Here is a 13,347-nt window from a genome sequence, read left to right as displayed (position 1 = left end):
GTCCAGCTGGGAAGAGACCAAGGGGTAGACCTAGGACCAGGTGGAGGGATTATATCTCTTCGCTGGCCTGGGAGCGCCTTGGGATCCCCCAGTCAGAGCTGGTTGATGTCGCCAGGGAAAAGAAAGTTTGGGGCTCTCTGCTGGAACTGCTACCCCCGCGACCCGACCACGGATAAGCGGGAGAAGATGGATGGATGGATGGATGGATGGATGTTTTGCACACTTGGTGTTTAAAATGTAACTAATAATGTTATTATGTTTTACTTACTAAAAGTCTGCTTTATCTAAAGTCTCCAGAGAAAATGTGATACAAGAAGTCTATGCATATATATCAAGGGTTTTAAATTGCATGCTAGGAAATGCACAAAATATAAGAATGATGTCTTTTTTTTGACGGTGAGTTTGTGAAGCTGTCGGCTCGTTTTCCGGGTCAAAGGTTGGGACTGATGTCGCCACATGTGGGAAATTTCACGCCTGAACACACAGAGGAAGGTCACCTGGATTCTCTTTCAGACGCTGACGTGTTGTTCAAAGTGCGGCACAACTGCTGAGTGTCACACAAGTGTTGTTATCAGTATACACTGTAACTGAGAGGGGATAATATTATTGGTTAATTATCTGACTGCAGTCCAGGAATAGTGAGAGTGTCAGTTATGTTACTCGTACTTGTTAATGACATCATGCAATAAAATAGACTAATAATAGAGTTCAATTTGGAGTTTATCAGCATTAACACTTATTATTAACTCAGTTTAATAAAATAAAGCTTTTTGGTCTCTCAAATACATTTACCTTTTCTGTTGGTTTCAAACTACGGCATTTAATTAATATTATTTTTCACCACTAAAAGAATATTATTTTTAAAAAAACACACAACATGGGTGCATTTACAGATGTTTTTTAATAGAATAGTTAGAATTAAATAAAGTATTTAATGTGAACTCAGTTTTTACAGGTGCTTTAGCTTCAACTAGTTTTGCAGATTCATGAATTGTGTTTCTGTGTGTCCCCCTGCAGGAAGTGGAGAGCTTTAAGAAGCTGAACGTCATCAGCAAAGACGAGTTTGAAACTCTCGCCCCCAAAGTGCCCGTTGAGCCGAATCAGGACATCTCGCCTCCTCTGTTGCCAGGTGGGTTTGTGGATGTGCTAGCTGTATTTTAACCACACATATAATATAATATTTAACTAGTGTTTAATAACTATTAATTGTTGTTGTTTATTAACATTCTGACATATTTGCTTAAGTTAAACCCCTGTTCTTTAACCCTCTTACAAAAAAAACATTCATATGCATGCTAGCCAAATGATGCCGAAGACCTGGTAGTCCTCATTATCGATCATATTAGTGTTGTAACAGCTATTGACTTCAATCAGTCTTAAACTATAGGTCTTTGTAATGTAACGAATAGGGCCTCACATGCATGACCATGGGAAGAAATATATGAATGTGTTTATTGTGTGTGAACGCTGTGTTCTCAGTGGACAGTGGAGCAGAGATGGCTCGATCTCTTCCTGCTACGGTCCCAGAGTCACCCGTCGCTCACCAACCCCGCACCCCCAAAACGCCTCGCACCCCCGGGCGCCAGGACCCCAGCAAGACGCCTCGCTTCTACCCCGTCATGAAGGAGAGCGGCACCATCGACGGACAGGTCAGATCTCTCTCTCCAAGTGTTGCGGTCGGAGATCTTGGATGTAATGCCGTGTTCATACAAATCGGCAGGAACATTTCCTCGCTCAACTTTGGCTTACAGTATCTGTTTTATTAATGAGGATTTAACCCAAATTAAACAGTTTTTGCTGTTATTTAATTGCAATAAATTGAACAAAATGTTGCCAAAGTCTGAATTAAACACTTTTTCAAGTCTCTTTCCGCAATGGACAAGCACATTTAAAAAAAATGTTTGTTTCCTGAAAGGAGTTGGGATCGATCAGGGCTATTCTAACATTGTAGCTGCTCCATCAACACACTAATAACATCTAATCAGGCATAAATACGGCAACAATGTTTTTGTTTATACACATCGAGTCAACTTATTGTGAAACATGGAATTAGCACTATTATTAGGGAAATTTGCTCCATGATGAAGTCCAACTATTCATCAAATTATTCCAGTTTAAAGCCCGTTGACAATACTTCCATTCTATCCAATTTATATTTCACAGCTTTTGTTTGTGCAGTTCTGACATCAGGCTCCCGACTACAGACTCTCTCTCTCTTTGCATATCCCTCCTGGCACACGCTGCAGACCAGTTATTTGTTTCACATGTGTTTGTTTACATGGTTACAAAGGGTCAGACAACATTTGCAAATACTTTGCTGTTTCCACAAGTACCAGACGGAGTTTGAAGGGCTCGTTTCATCATTTTAAATACCAAGTATGAGCAGTCAACTTACATAAGGAGACAAAAATGCCTTACCCTCTTCCACTCCCACCCATATAAGAGCAAAAACGGGTTAAATGAAATACCGGAATTAAAATGGCTGAGGCTTCTGCACCACTTTGAGTATGTGCATGAAAGAGGTCTTGCCAGAAAGAGAAACCCCTAATAATAATAATAATAAAGCATTTATTTTATCTGTCTCTAAATTATAACAAACCATCAATAATGCCAACTCAACTTGACATACGTCCCAGAATCCCAGTTATCAGAAGACATTCTGTAGCTGAAAGATTAGAAATGATATCCCGTCTTAGTAAACATTTCTTTGTAATACATGAATCTCTTTTCCCTGGAGCAGACGCCGAGGAAGAAGAAGACTCGCCACAGTTCGAACCCGCCTCAGGAAGCTCACATCGGCTGGGTGATGGACTCCCGGGAGCACCGGCCCCGCTCTGCGTCCATCAGGTCCCACTACTCGTTTTCCTACACCACTGTAAAGATGCTGAACTGTAGCGGATGTTAACCTTATAAACCTGTTTCTTTGACTGTGAGCTTATCATCACAATATCAGGTTTTCTTTGACAATATACCAATATGACCTCTTAATTCGGGAAGATAATGGTTATTTATTTAAAAATATATAAAGACTTTTAATATTTAACGCCTTGTAATGATTTCCTAACATATTTTTCATGTTCAGTTATCGCAGGATAGTCAAATGTCTTGAGTTGTCAAAAACCTACAAATATTCAATTTACAATAATAGAAAAGATAGAAGAGCACCTAATCCTCATGTTTTAAGGGCTAGAAATTAGGGCTGCTCAATTAATCGTATTTTAATCGCAATTACGATTTTGGCTTGCAACGATTATGAAAACAACATAATCTAAATTTAAAAAAAAAATGTTGTATTTCAGTTGAATTAAACTTAAAGTTCAGGGTAATCAACTGTTAAAAACATACTCTTCACATTTTTCCAATAAATGGATGTTTCCAAAGTAAATGGATAATCGTTTTTAATAATCGTGATATCAATTATTGACCCAAATAATCGAGATTATGATTTTTGCCATAATCGAGCAGCCCTACTAGAAATTGTAAATATATTTTGCTATCCTCTTTAAAAATGACTAACAATTTCATTCCAGTCGACCTATTGATTAATCTGAATCAGAATTCCTGAAAATGTTCAGTGTTACAGCGAAAGGGGCATATCAGGTAAAAGAGGCATGCGATATAAAGAGTAAGCTATCTTAAACACACATCAGTAAAATAATAAAAATAGTCATACATGTCAGCTGGTGTTGACTACAGGGTAATAAATAGTCCGGTTTAATAAAACAATAAACCTTGATAGATTAGAGAAGTGAGACTAATAAACTTGACATAAGAGCAATCCTAGAATATAAACTATGTCACTGAAACGTCTCCGTTCCTTCTCTTACAGCAGCTCCAACGCCTCCCCGTCAGAAGGGGCTCCGCTGACAGGAAGTTACGGTTGCACCCCCCACTCTCTGCCCAAATTCTGGCATCCATCCCACGATCTGCTGCGGGACAACGGCTTCACTCAGCAGGGATACCACAAGTACCTCCGCCGGTGTCTTAATGGTACGGGACAAACTCCCTCACATGCTCTCACGTTTAGGAAGGTTTACACTGAACGAGCATTAAATGTATTATATGTGTATTTATTGTAATTAAGTAAGTTACTGTATATACTACCTAGTAAGTAGGTAAGTGTGTATATTAGTTAGTAAGTATGGAAGTACGTTTATAGGTGACTTAGTAAGTAAATAAGTGAGGCTATATATGACCTAGTAGGTAAGTAAGTGTATATATGACCTAGCCACTAAGTAAGTGTATGTATGTCCATTACTAAGTCAGTGTATATGTGACCATAGTAAGTAAATGAATATAGTACCTAGAAAGAAATTGAGTTTATGGTCTTGTAACCCTATCTTGTAAGTAATCACCTTTTTTTTTTAATCAAAGTTAAGTGCTTCAAAGGGGGGAAAAACACATATGTATAGGTATAAACACATATACAAATAAAGAAGACCATATACAGTGTATAGATTGGTTTTAAGCATTTTTTGAAAGCAGTTTACAGACTCTCATGATCACCACATGTACTGGTGATCGTGATCATCTAGTGACCGCCTGTGTATTGAAGACGAGGCTTTTTCTCTGTGCTCTCCGGTGACTGAATCGATGTTTTTGCAGAGAGGAAGCGTCTGGGGGTCGGTCAGTCGGGGGAGATGAACACGCTGTTCAGGTTCTGGTCCTTCTTCCTGAGGGACAACTTCAACAGGAAGATGTATGAGGAGTTCAAACTGCATGCTCTGGAAGATGCCAAAGACAACTACAGGTGAGAATGTATAGATGTTTAAATGTTAAAGGGATAGTGGAAATCCGCGAATTTTGGGTTTAACTTATGTATTTTTATTAAAAATAAGCATAATAAACAATTTTTTTTAATTTCATGCGCCTAGTTTCATTTTATTTTCTATTTTACTGATCCCGACCACGCCCTCTCAATGAAACGAAATACTTCGGTAATCGTCGGGAATCTTCGGGTGATGACGAAAACAAAGGACGACGGGCACAAACAATGGCGGACATTCAATAGCATTTGCATGTCAATAGCCGACCTTTATTATGGTGAATAGATGTGTTTTGTATGGCTGTAGTTCGACAGCAAATGCAGAGAATGGCGTATCGACGCATGCGTTTCCAAGAAACCCAGCCATTCGTCGTCAGTGGGTGAAATTTGTTCAGATAACACGGGCAAACTTCACGGAGCCGAAGCTGACGAGTACTTCGGCAGTCGTGTGCAGTCATTTTACTGACGATTGTTTCGAGATTCCTCAGTCTCTAGCTCAAATTGAAAGTGGAATACATAAGAAGTGAGTATTTTATTATGTTTTCTAGCTGATTTAATGCATCATTAGCCTGTACCATTGTGTACAACGCCATTTATTGCCTGTCGATTAGGCGACCGGAGGCCTCGTCATCCGATAATCCGGTACACAGTGTTGAATGTGTACACTACAGTCATCATATAGACATGATAGACTAACAGTACTGTGAGTATAGCCTACACTTGACAGGCAGCCTGGCTAGCCTAGGATTAGGAACCTACTACGTCAAAAGACCGATTGGCTCTAGCTGTATATCATGCTAGTATACAATTCATTTCAATTTATTCATGTAATTAATGCCCATAAGGCTGTTACATATACAATAATAAATGTGACAAGATAATTTATGTGAACCTGACCCTGGTATGTTATGAAATGTACCCTACATGCAGTCATCCTCGGGCATAGCCATAGGCCTACAGTACATGCATGCCAACTTTTGCAATATATAATGGCGCGTTTCCACTGCAGCGGGTAGCTCGCTTTAAGCGTGCCGAGCCGTGAGCTATGCTTAGGGACCTACCAGTCAAGATTATTTGTGCGTAGGGGTGCATCATCTGGCGCCTGCTCCTGGTTATCCTCGCCATTGCCCATGCCGTGAACTAACTCCATCACCTCGGGCTCGAACAAATAAGGACGTAATGGTCCATCGTCTGGCTCAATATTGTCACCATCGTCGCTTACTGAACCGGATTCAGATTCAGTTCCTAAAACGACATTTTCGTAGGAAAGCCGAGAGGATGTTTCTGACTCGCTATCATCACTGGATACCTCGTACAATCCTTCTTCTTTGTCTGGTATATTTGCCCTTCCACGTTCATTCTGCATAGACGCCATTGTTTGTTATCGTTTCGTCTTCCTGAGTTTTCGTCACTTCCGGTTTGGCTGAGTCGAACATTTCGTTTCTAAAAAACTTCGGGGAAGCTGCAATAAAGTGCTTCTAACATGCGTAAGGCAATTATTATATTTTTGTAATCAGGTGTGATTGTTTTGGTACGTAATTATGCTTGTATATAAGTTAAAACGAAACTATTTGGGGTTCAATTTCCACTATCCCTTTAAAGGGATAGTTGTGATCAGTATAAAGTACAAATCCATAGTTTGAAGTTCAGTAGAAAATGAAGCGATTCTCTCTGACCATTCAGCAGTCGAGTGTTTACGTCACTAGTATAGCATATTCAGTCCGGTAAGAACCTCGATTTGAGGGCCAGAAAAAAGGTGAAAAAGTAGCCCTGAGCCGGAACTAGCCCTAGTGGAAAAGCAAAAAAAAGTGCTACGTGTTGCAGTGGAAAAGCGCCATAAGAGAGCAGAAACTCTTGTATTCTGTGAGGGAAAATGACTGTTTGGCAATGAGTCTGGTGGCTTTGAAGAGAGCTGAGAACAGCTTTAGATCCTTTGTCTGATGGCAAGGTAAAGGGGTCAAAACATTCTAATTATAACATGCACCACTCACTTTTTGGTGTCTAGGCAAGGCAAGTTTATTTATATAGCACTTTTCAACACAAGGCAATTCAAAGTGCTTTACAAAAAACGAAACACATTAAGAAAATGGCATTTTAAAATCAGTCATTAAAAAGAAAAGCTCATAAAATAAACATTAAAAGTTACAGTGCAGTCTAAGATATGAATAGTTCAATTAAAAGCAGCGACAAAAAGAAAAGTCTTTAGCCTGGATTTAAAAGTAGTCAGAGTTGCAGCGGACCTGCAGGTGTCTAAAACAAATGCTCTTGACTGCTTCTCCAAATGTTTAAATTGCAGATCATTACACCTCCCTCTGTGTTAGAAGCAGAAGCAGTTTTTGACCACTGTTATTCGACAGCAGAGGGTCAGCATTCGGGGGGGGGGCTGCCTCGATGTCACATTGTTGTTTATCTGCCCGAAGAAATCTTTTCTCACCGGCCAAACCCACATTCTTGTCTGAATAATTGGGAGGGCGTGTGCAGACAGTGTTGCTACCATCAGCTGTTTATGTTGACTTTATCAGACTATTCACTTGTCAGTCCTGTTCTGCTTTAATTAAAGAGACATGCAAAGCTATTAATAAGCAGTGAGACAAAGCTCCTACTGTTGTGAGCTGTTGGCGCTACATGTGGGAAAATAGCCGCTTACAGTTGCATCACAAAACACCCTCCCCGTAAAAACAAAACATTTACATGCAGGGTGTGTTTACTTGTCTTTGTTTTCTCAGCGCTGTTCAATATTTGTTCCCCTCATCTGCAGGTACGGGCTGGAGTGTCTCTTCAGATACTACAGCTACGGTTTGGAGAAGAGATTCAGGTCCGAGCTGTTCAAGGACTTCCAAGCAGAAACCCTCAAGGACTTTGAGAGAGGTAATGTCCCTCAGAAAGTGACCAAGAGCGCCCAAACTCCATATTTACACTCCTACTGGCTCACTGAGATTTTCAGGATGAAGTTACGTCACTGTTTGAGTATGTCAACACAAACTGGGTGTTTCCAATGTGGGTGCAGTAGTTTGTAACAGAGTCCTGCACGGGTCTGATTTTCAAGACCCGCTCCCGCGACGTGCAATACCGAACCCGCCCCGCTACCCGCACATATTGCCAATTAGTTCCGCAACCCGACCCGACCCGTCGGCACAAGATCTGCAACCCGACCCGAACACGCATAGCCTATATATGAGCAGTGAAAACGTGCAATTATTAACACACGCAGTTGCATATTTGTCTCAAAAAGCGTGGGATGTTGGTTCTTTTCTCCATCGAGGAACCAAAAGCCTCCCAGACGTTGGATTTCGCTCTTGAGGAAGTGTTATTGAAAATGCTGTATTCTCCGCTCGAGCTTCACCTCAGCCATTTCGAATGTGGCGCGCTCAGCAGCAGATTGATGCGCTGCAGAGGTTATGATTATGTGCAGTCCCGCGGGGGAGAGGTCTGAGGATTTAAACTAAATTATTATTATTTTAATATATTTATTATGCAACACCCGCGACCCGACCCGCATCATCTTTGTTTTACCCAGAACCGAACCCGGAAAAAAGCGTTTGAAAAAATACCACCCGCGAATCACCTTTTTTGCGGGTCACCCGTCGGGAACCCGACCCGATGCAGGACTCTGGTTTGTAATATAGGTCACATAAACACGAAGCCATGAAGCAACATGAAGTTGGGACATCCAAATTAATTTGTGAAAATATGATTCAGAACTTTCATTTAGAAAAAGTGTATTTGTTTCAACTAAACCTTCATATTATTTGAGGATGACAGGAGTATACACCACTACAAAACATGTTTTAATAAATTAAATATACAGAATACCAAATAATAATAATACTTTCTAACATTAAAAGGTAACATTAAGCTGTGTTTGGCTCTTTTCTGCTGTAACAATGTAAATGCTCCCCTCTGTGGGACTAATAAAGGGATTCTGATTAAGAATTGAAAAGATTCAGTAGCAGTGCTTTAATATAGTTAAACTGAGCAGATACAAGGAATGTGCTAGGAGCCTAATTTATTTATTTCATTTCCATATACATATATTTAATATGCTTATTATTAATTAATTTAATAAAATGGCATCCCATACCCACAACGTCTTTCTTTCCTTGAAACAGGCACCTCATTAAAAAGTGACATTGTCAAATTACATTAAAATCATTCAAAGGCCTTAGTTTGAGATTTATAATATATATCTCAAACTATTATATAATAGATCAGAATCAAGTTTATTGCCAGATACTTTGACGCATACAAGGAATTCACTTTGGTGTTTGGTGGTGCAAACATAAACAATCCAAGTCAATCTAAGACAAGAATTTACACCAAATTGAAATATATATATATATATATTAAACAACCGTTAAAGCTAAAAAACGAAAACACTTAGGACAATGACAGTATGGCAAACTAAAGTGGAGGGTTGTGCAGATATGTTTGAAACATTCATCAGCTGTTGTCGTGCTTCATATAACGAGCTATAGTTGTTAAACACACATCTAAACACAACTGCACTATGGTGTGTGGCATTTCAAGCTTATTAATGCTAAATAATGCCAACGTGTGTCCTGTTTGACCCGACTTAAAGGTTCACGGGGCAGATTTCCCCCCTCTAAGCTGAAAGTGTGAAAGGAGGAAAAAAGGGATTAAAGTCGATTTCTGAAAGGATCTCAACACTCAGTGAGTCAGTGAGGCAGAATGGAGGACGGCCACTAAAGACTGCAGCAGCCGCTTATTTCCAGCTCACTTGCTCTGGTTTCCCATTCTGACCCGACACAGACCGAACGACTCATAGCGTCGGACCGCAGCTCGATGCTGTTCTCATGAGTCACAGAGGACTGATAATTGATGCACTAATTAAGATGGTTCCTGGATTGATGTGGCCAACATGAGTCATTTTCTTATCTTAAAGCACAGTTTTTATCTGATAAAAGGGAAAGCATTGCACGTCTCTGCGGGGGGATCATTATACAATATGGCTTTAAATCTCTTTTTACTATCTAATGCACAATATTTAGTGTCCTCGTTTTCATTTGAGTGTCAGATTTCGGAGAGAGAAATCTATTCTTCATCAACATTAAAAATGGGACTAGTTTCTCTATATTCTATTTTAAATTAAATAGTTTGGGTTAATTTAACGACAGCGTTTATCAGATCAGTTTACCTGCTTCTTATTGTTTCTGTGAGATGACGAACCACTTGGAAGCTTACATTAATAATTAAATGAACAACCAAAGGAAAAGACGGCGACTGTGGCTGCGAGGGAATGTGGTCGTCTTTCAACCAGAAGGTTGTGGGTTCGATCCCAGCCCGTGCAGTCAACATGTCGATGTATCCTTGGGCAAGATACTTAACCCTGAGTTGCTCCCGATGGCATGGCCAACGGTGTGTGAATGTGTGTGAATGTTAGGTCCTAGAGCAAGTGGTACCGCTCTGTATGAATGGGTGAATGACATGTAGTATGTAAAGCGCTTTGAGGGGTCGTAAAGACTGGATAAAGCGCTATATAAGTACAGTCCATTTACCATTTTACCAAAAGCATAACAAATTATAAAAGCTATTATCTGAAAGAGTATTTTTAAATTGCATTATTCATCATACCAATTATTGCACTTTACAGTAAGCTATGTAGCTCAAAAATCTCCTGGTAATACAATCTGAAAAGGAGAATTCAGAGAGAATGCTGATGATGTACGTCAGCGCTATCATATTTCCACCATACACAGTGAATTTGTACTGAATCAGTTGGGCATTGTGCTGCAGGTCAGCTGTACGGACTGGAGAAGTTCTGGGCGTTCCTGAAATACTCGAAGGTGAAGAACCAGCCCATCGACCCGAAGCTGCAGGAGCACCTCTCCCAGTTCAAGAACCTGGAGGACTTCAGGGTCATGGTGAGTCTGAAATGAATGATACCGTGTGACTGAAAAACACAAGTGGCAAATATCACAACACCTACAATACAATAACACCTGAAACATTGAACAGGTGAGGATTGAGACAATGCAGCACAATCTGTGACAATGAGAACATATAAGTTATTTACTTGGACTATGGAAAAAACATGGACATAGCTATCATCTCGCACATTATCCTGCTATACCTCTACTTTTAGACATTTAATACTTTACATACAGGATAAATGTGCACACTAACTCATCATGTGCATCCGGTTTCAGATGGAGCATCATAACTTTTATAATATATTTATTATAATCAGGAACAGCTGCAAGAGAATAAAATGTATTTTGAGGTTGAAGATTTTACCTTTACCTTTTTTGCAAGGCAAGTTTATTTATATAGCACATTTCAACACAAGGCAATTCAAAGTGCTTTACAAAAATGAAAGATATTAAGAAACATATTATGAAATGACATTTAAAAACACTCGTTATACTTATTATTATATTAGACTATAACGAGTAATAGATTATCTAAATAGTTGAATCTTTTTGTTGTTTTTGTTGATCATTCAATGTTTTCCGCCCTATTATGCATTGACCTCTGACCTGTATTTCCTGCAGCCCCCGATGGGAGATGAGGGAGGCAGGAGGAGACGTCTCTCATCCTCGGCTGGGGATGAAGGGAGGCGTCGGCGACATCCTTCCAACACTACCTCAAAACCTGCGCCGGCCTCAAAATCCTCCACCACCTCCAGCGCTGCACAGAACACGCCCAAAGACAACGCCCCGAAAACAGCCGCCGCCGCCCAGGGGAAGAAGGCCGAGCCCGGGAAGAAGGAAAGTGTCGCAGCTAACAAATGAAGCTCCTCCTGAAGGTGTGAGTTTGGAAAGAAGATGAAGAGCGAGGCGACGGCGGCTCTGAGATCAGCGTTCGCTCTTTTCAGTAGCAAAAGTGTTTGAGTATGAAGAGAGACTGAGCGTGGTTGACTTAATATGATTGTTTTTATCTGTGCATTTCATTTTAAAGCAAGCAAAGCAAAGCGTAGGCAGTGAGCTTGAGTCTGTGCGCCTGGCCACTCATAACGTTTACAACATATACACAAAAAAAAAAAACACAAAAAAAAATGCATTCCCTGCATTTTGCCTTTTTATTCTCTGCCAAAACTCTTTCAACACTTTTCGTTGATCTCAAATTCTGTAAAGAGCTCTGGTTTGTATGGAGCTCTCCGCCTGTTCAACTGTGATTCTAGTTTGCCAAGATGAGAGATAACGCAGATAGTCTCGTGTGCCTTAATCTGATTCACCAGGAGGTAAAATAGTTCAGATTTTTAAAGTCTTCCCAATTCATCATTTGAATGTGTTCAAAACTGACAACACTTGCAGCTTTTTTCTTTTCTCACGACGTTAATATCTTTTTTATCATGACAATCACTGCTGCAGTCATACATTTGTGAAGGACCCCCGAGGCTGCTGCTCATCAGATGTGTCCTGATGTTTTCACTGACGGGCTTCACAGCTAAACGTATCATGTTGGTTTTTAATTAAAACCTGCAAGAAAAAAATGACAAAATGATGTGGGAAGCTTTACTTATAGTCCCGTTTTACACCCAGAGCTAGTATAATTTATTGTTTTATTCTCGTTTTTATTTTTACTTGATTTGAGGAATTAGTCTTAGGTAATCATTGCAGTTTTTAATGGCTTTTGCTATTGAATATTATATATATGGAAAAAAAAAAGAGGAAATGTTTCTGCTGTAATTGTGGGTGTGAAGCTAGCATCATAAGACTACAGTTTATTTTAGCTTGAAGTTTACTTCATATTATGTTTGAGGCTTTGTGCTCTTAAGCACTTAATTCATTAACTTTCCTTTTACTTCAGCGATGAACTTAAAAGAGGTTTTAGAGTTGAACTTTAAGAAAAAAAAATGTAAATACTATAAAAAATCATTTGCTATTCGATTATTCTTTTTGATTTTAAGAAGTGATTTTGTTTTATTGGTAGTGTGGTTTTGAGTGTGTATTTAGGATAAAGCAATGCATGTTAATGCCACAGTCATGAATTGTAAAATGCAAAAAAATATAAAATAACATTTGATTGTATAAACCTGTGTTTGAGTGATCTGTTCTGTCTGTTAGCTTACTTTGCACATTTCTCATCTCACTTTTAATATGTTGAGGTATAGCTGAGGGCGACTCATCGAGCCTGATCAGCAGGTTTTCTTACCAACAATGTTTGAGGGAGGATTTTCTCACCTTTAAATAAAAAACAAACTGATCTTAATCGACTAAATCAAAAAGGAAGAATGTTTTTCACTCGGTGCATTTTGACCAGTTTTCAACTCGAAGAGAGTAAACAAGCAGTTTGGAAGAAAAAGTATTTACATAGTGTGTGCAAATAACATTCAGATAAGAGCTGAATACAAATGATGAAACTAGGGAAATGGAATTGTGACCTAGAAAACTAAAGACAACACATGATTTAACATTAAGCAAAATATGGAGGCCAATACAATTAAAGAAAATGGCATTTATTGTATTAGAAAAGCATGTTCTAGACTGAAAATGTCCTATTCTGTTCATGTTGTCATACTGCTAGACGTTTACAAATACAATTTCAAAGCTTCAGTAAATCTGAAGATGTTTAAGAAAATAAAAGATAACAAAAATACTTATTTATAATCACTGTTATTT

The 13,347-nt window shown here is 39.3% G+C and overlaps 1 protein-coding gene across 5 annotated transcripts in view; it reads left to right on the top strand.

The window, feature by feature from the left end:
- larp1b (La ribonucleoprotein 1B) overlaps positions 1-12,760 on the top strand; it is a 39,783-nt gene extending 27,023 nt beyond the window's left edge. For 4 of the 5 annotated variants that reach the window (XM_034235298.1, XM_034235296.1, XM_034235297.1 and 1 more), the window contains 8 exons: positions 1,018-1,129; positions 1,480-1,649; positions 2,741-2,847; positions 3,830-3,990; positions 4,606-4,750; positions 7,524-7,633; positions 10,520-10,647; positions 11,278-12,760. In XM_034235298.1, the coding sequence (XP_034091189.1) occupies positions 1,018-1,129; positions 1,480-1,649; positions 2,741-2,847; positions 3,830-3,990; positions 4,606-4,750; positions 7,524-7,633; positions 10,520-10,647; positions 11,278-11,517 (1,173 nt within the window). In that variant the 3' untranslated portion in view covers positions 11,518-12,760. The remainder of the gene's footprint in view (positions 1-1,017; positions 1,130-1,479; positions 1,650-2,740; positions 2,848-3,829; positions 3,991-4,605; positions 4,751-7,523; positions 7,634-10,519; positions 10,648-11,277) is intronic. The other variant, XM_034235295.1, reaches the window with a different exon arrangement.
- Positions 12,761-13,347: the final 587 nt, after the last annotated feature.

Source organism: Gymnodraco acuticeps, unplaced genomic scaffold (assembly GCF_902827175.1).
Source record: "Gymnodraco acuticeps unplaced genomic scaffold, fGymAcu1.1, whole genome shotgun sequence".
Taxonomy (NCBI): domain Eukaryota; kingdom Metazoa; phylum Chordata; class Actinopteri; order Perciformes; family Bathydraconidae; genus Gymnodraco; species Gymnodraco acuticeps.
Note: the sequence above shows the minus strand (reverse complement) of the source record. Positions and strands in the feature narration are given on the sequence as shown.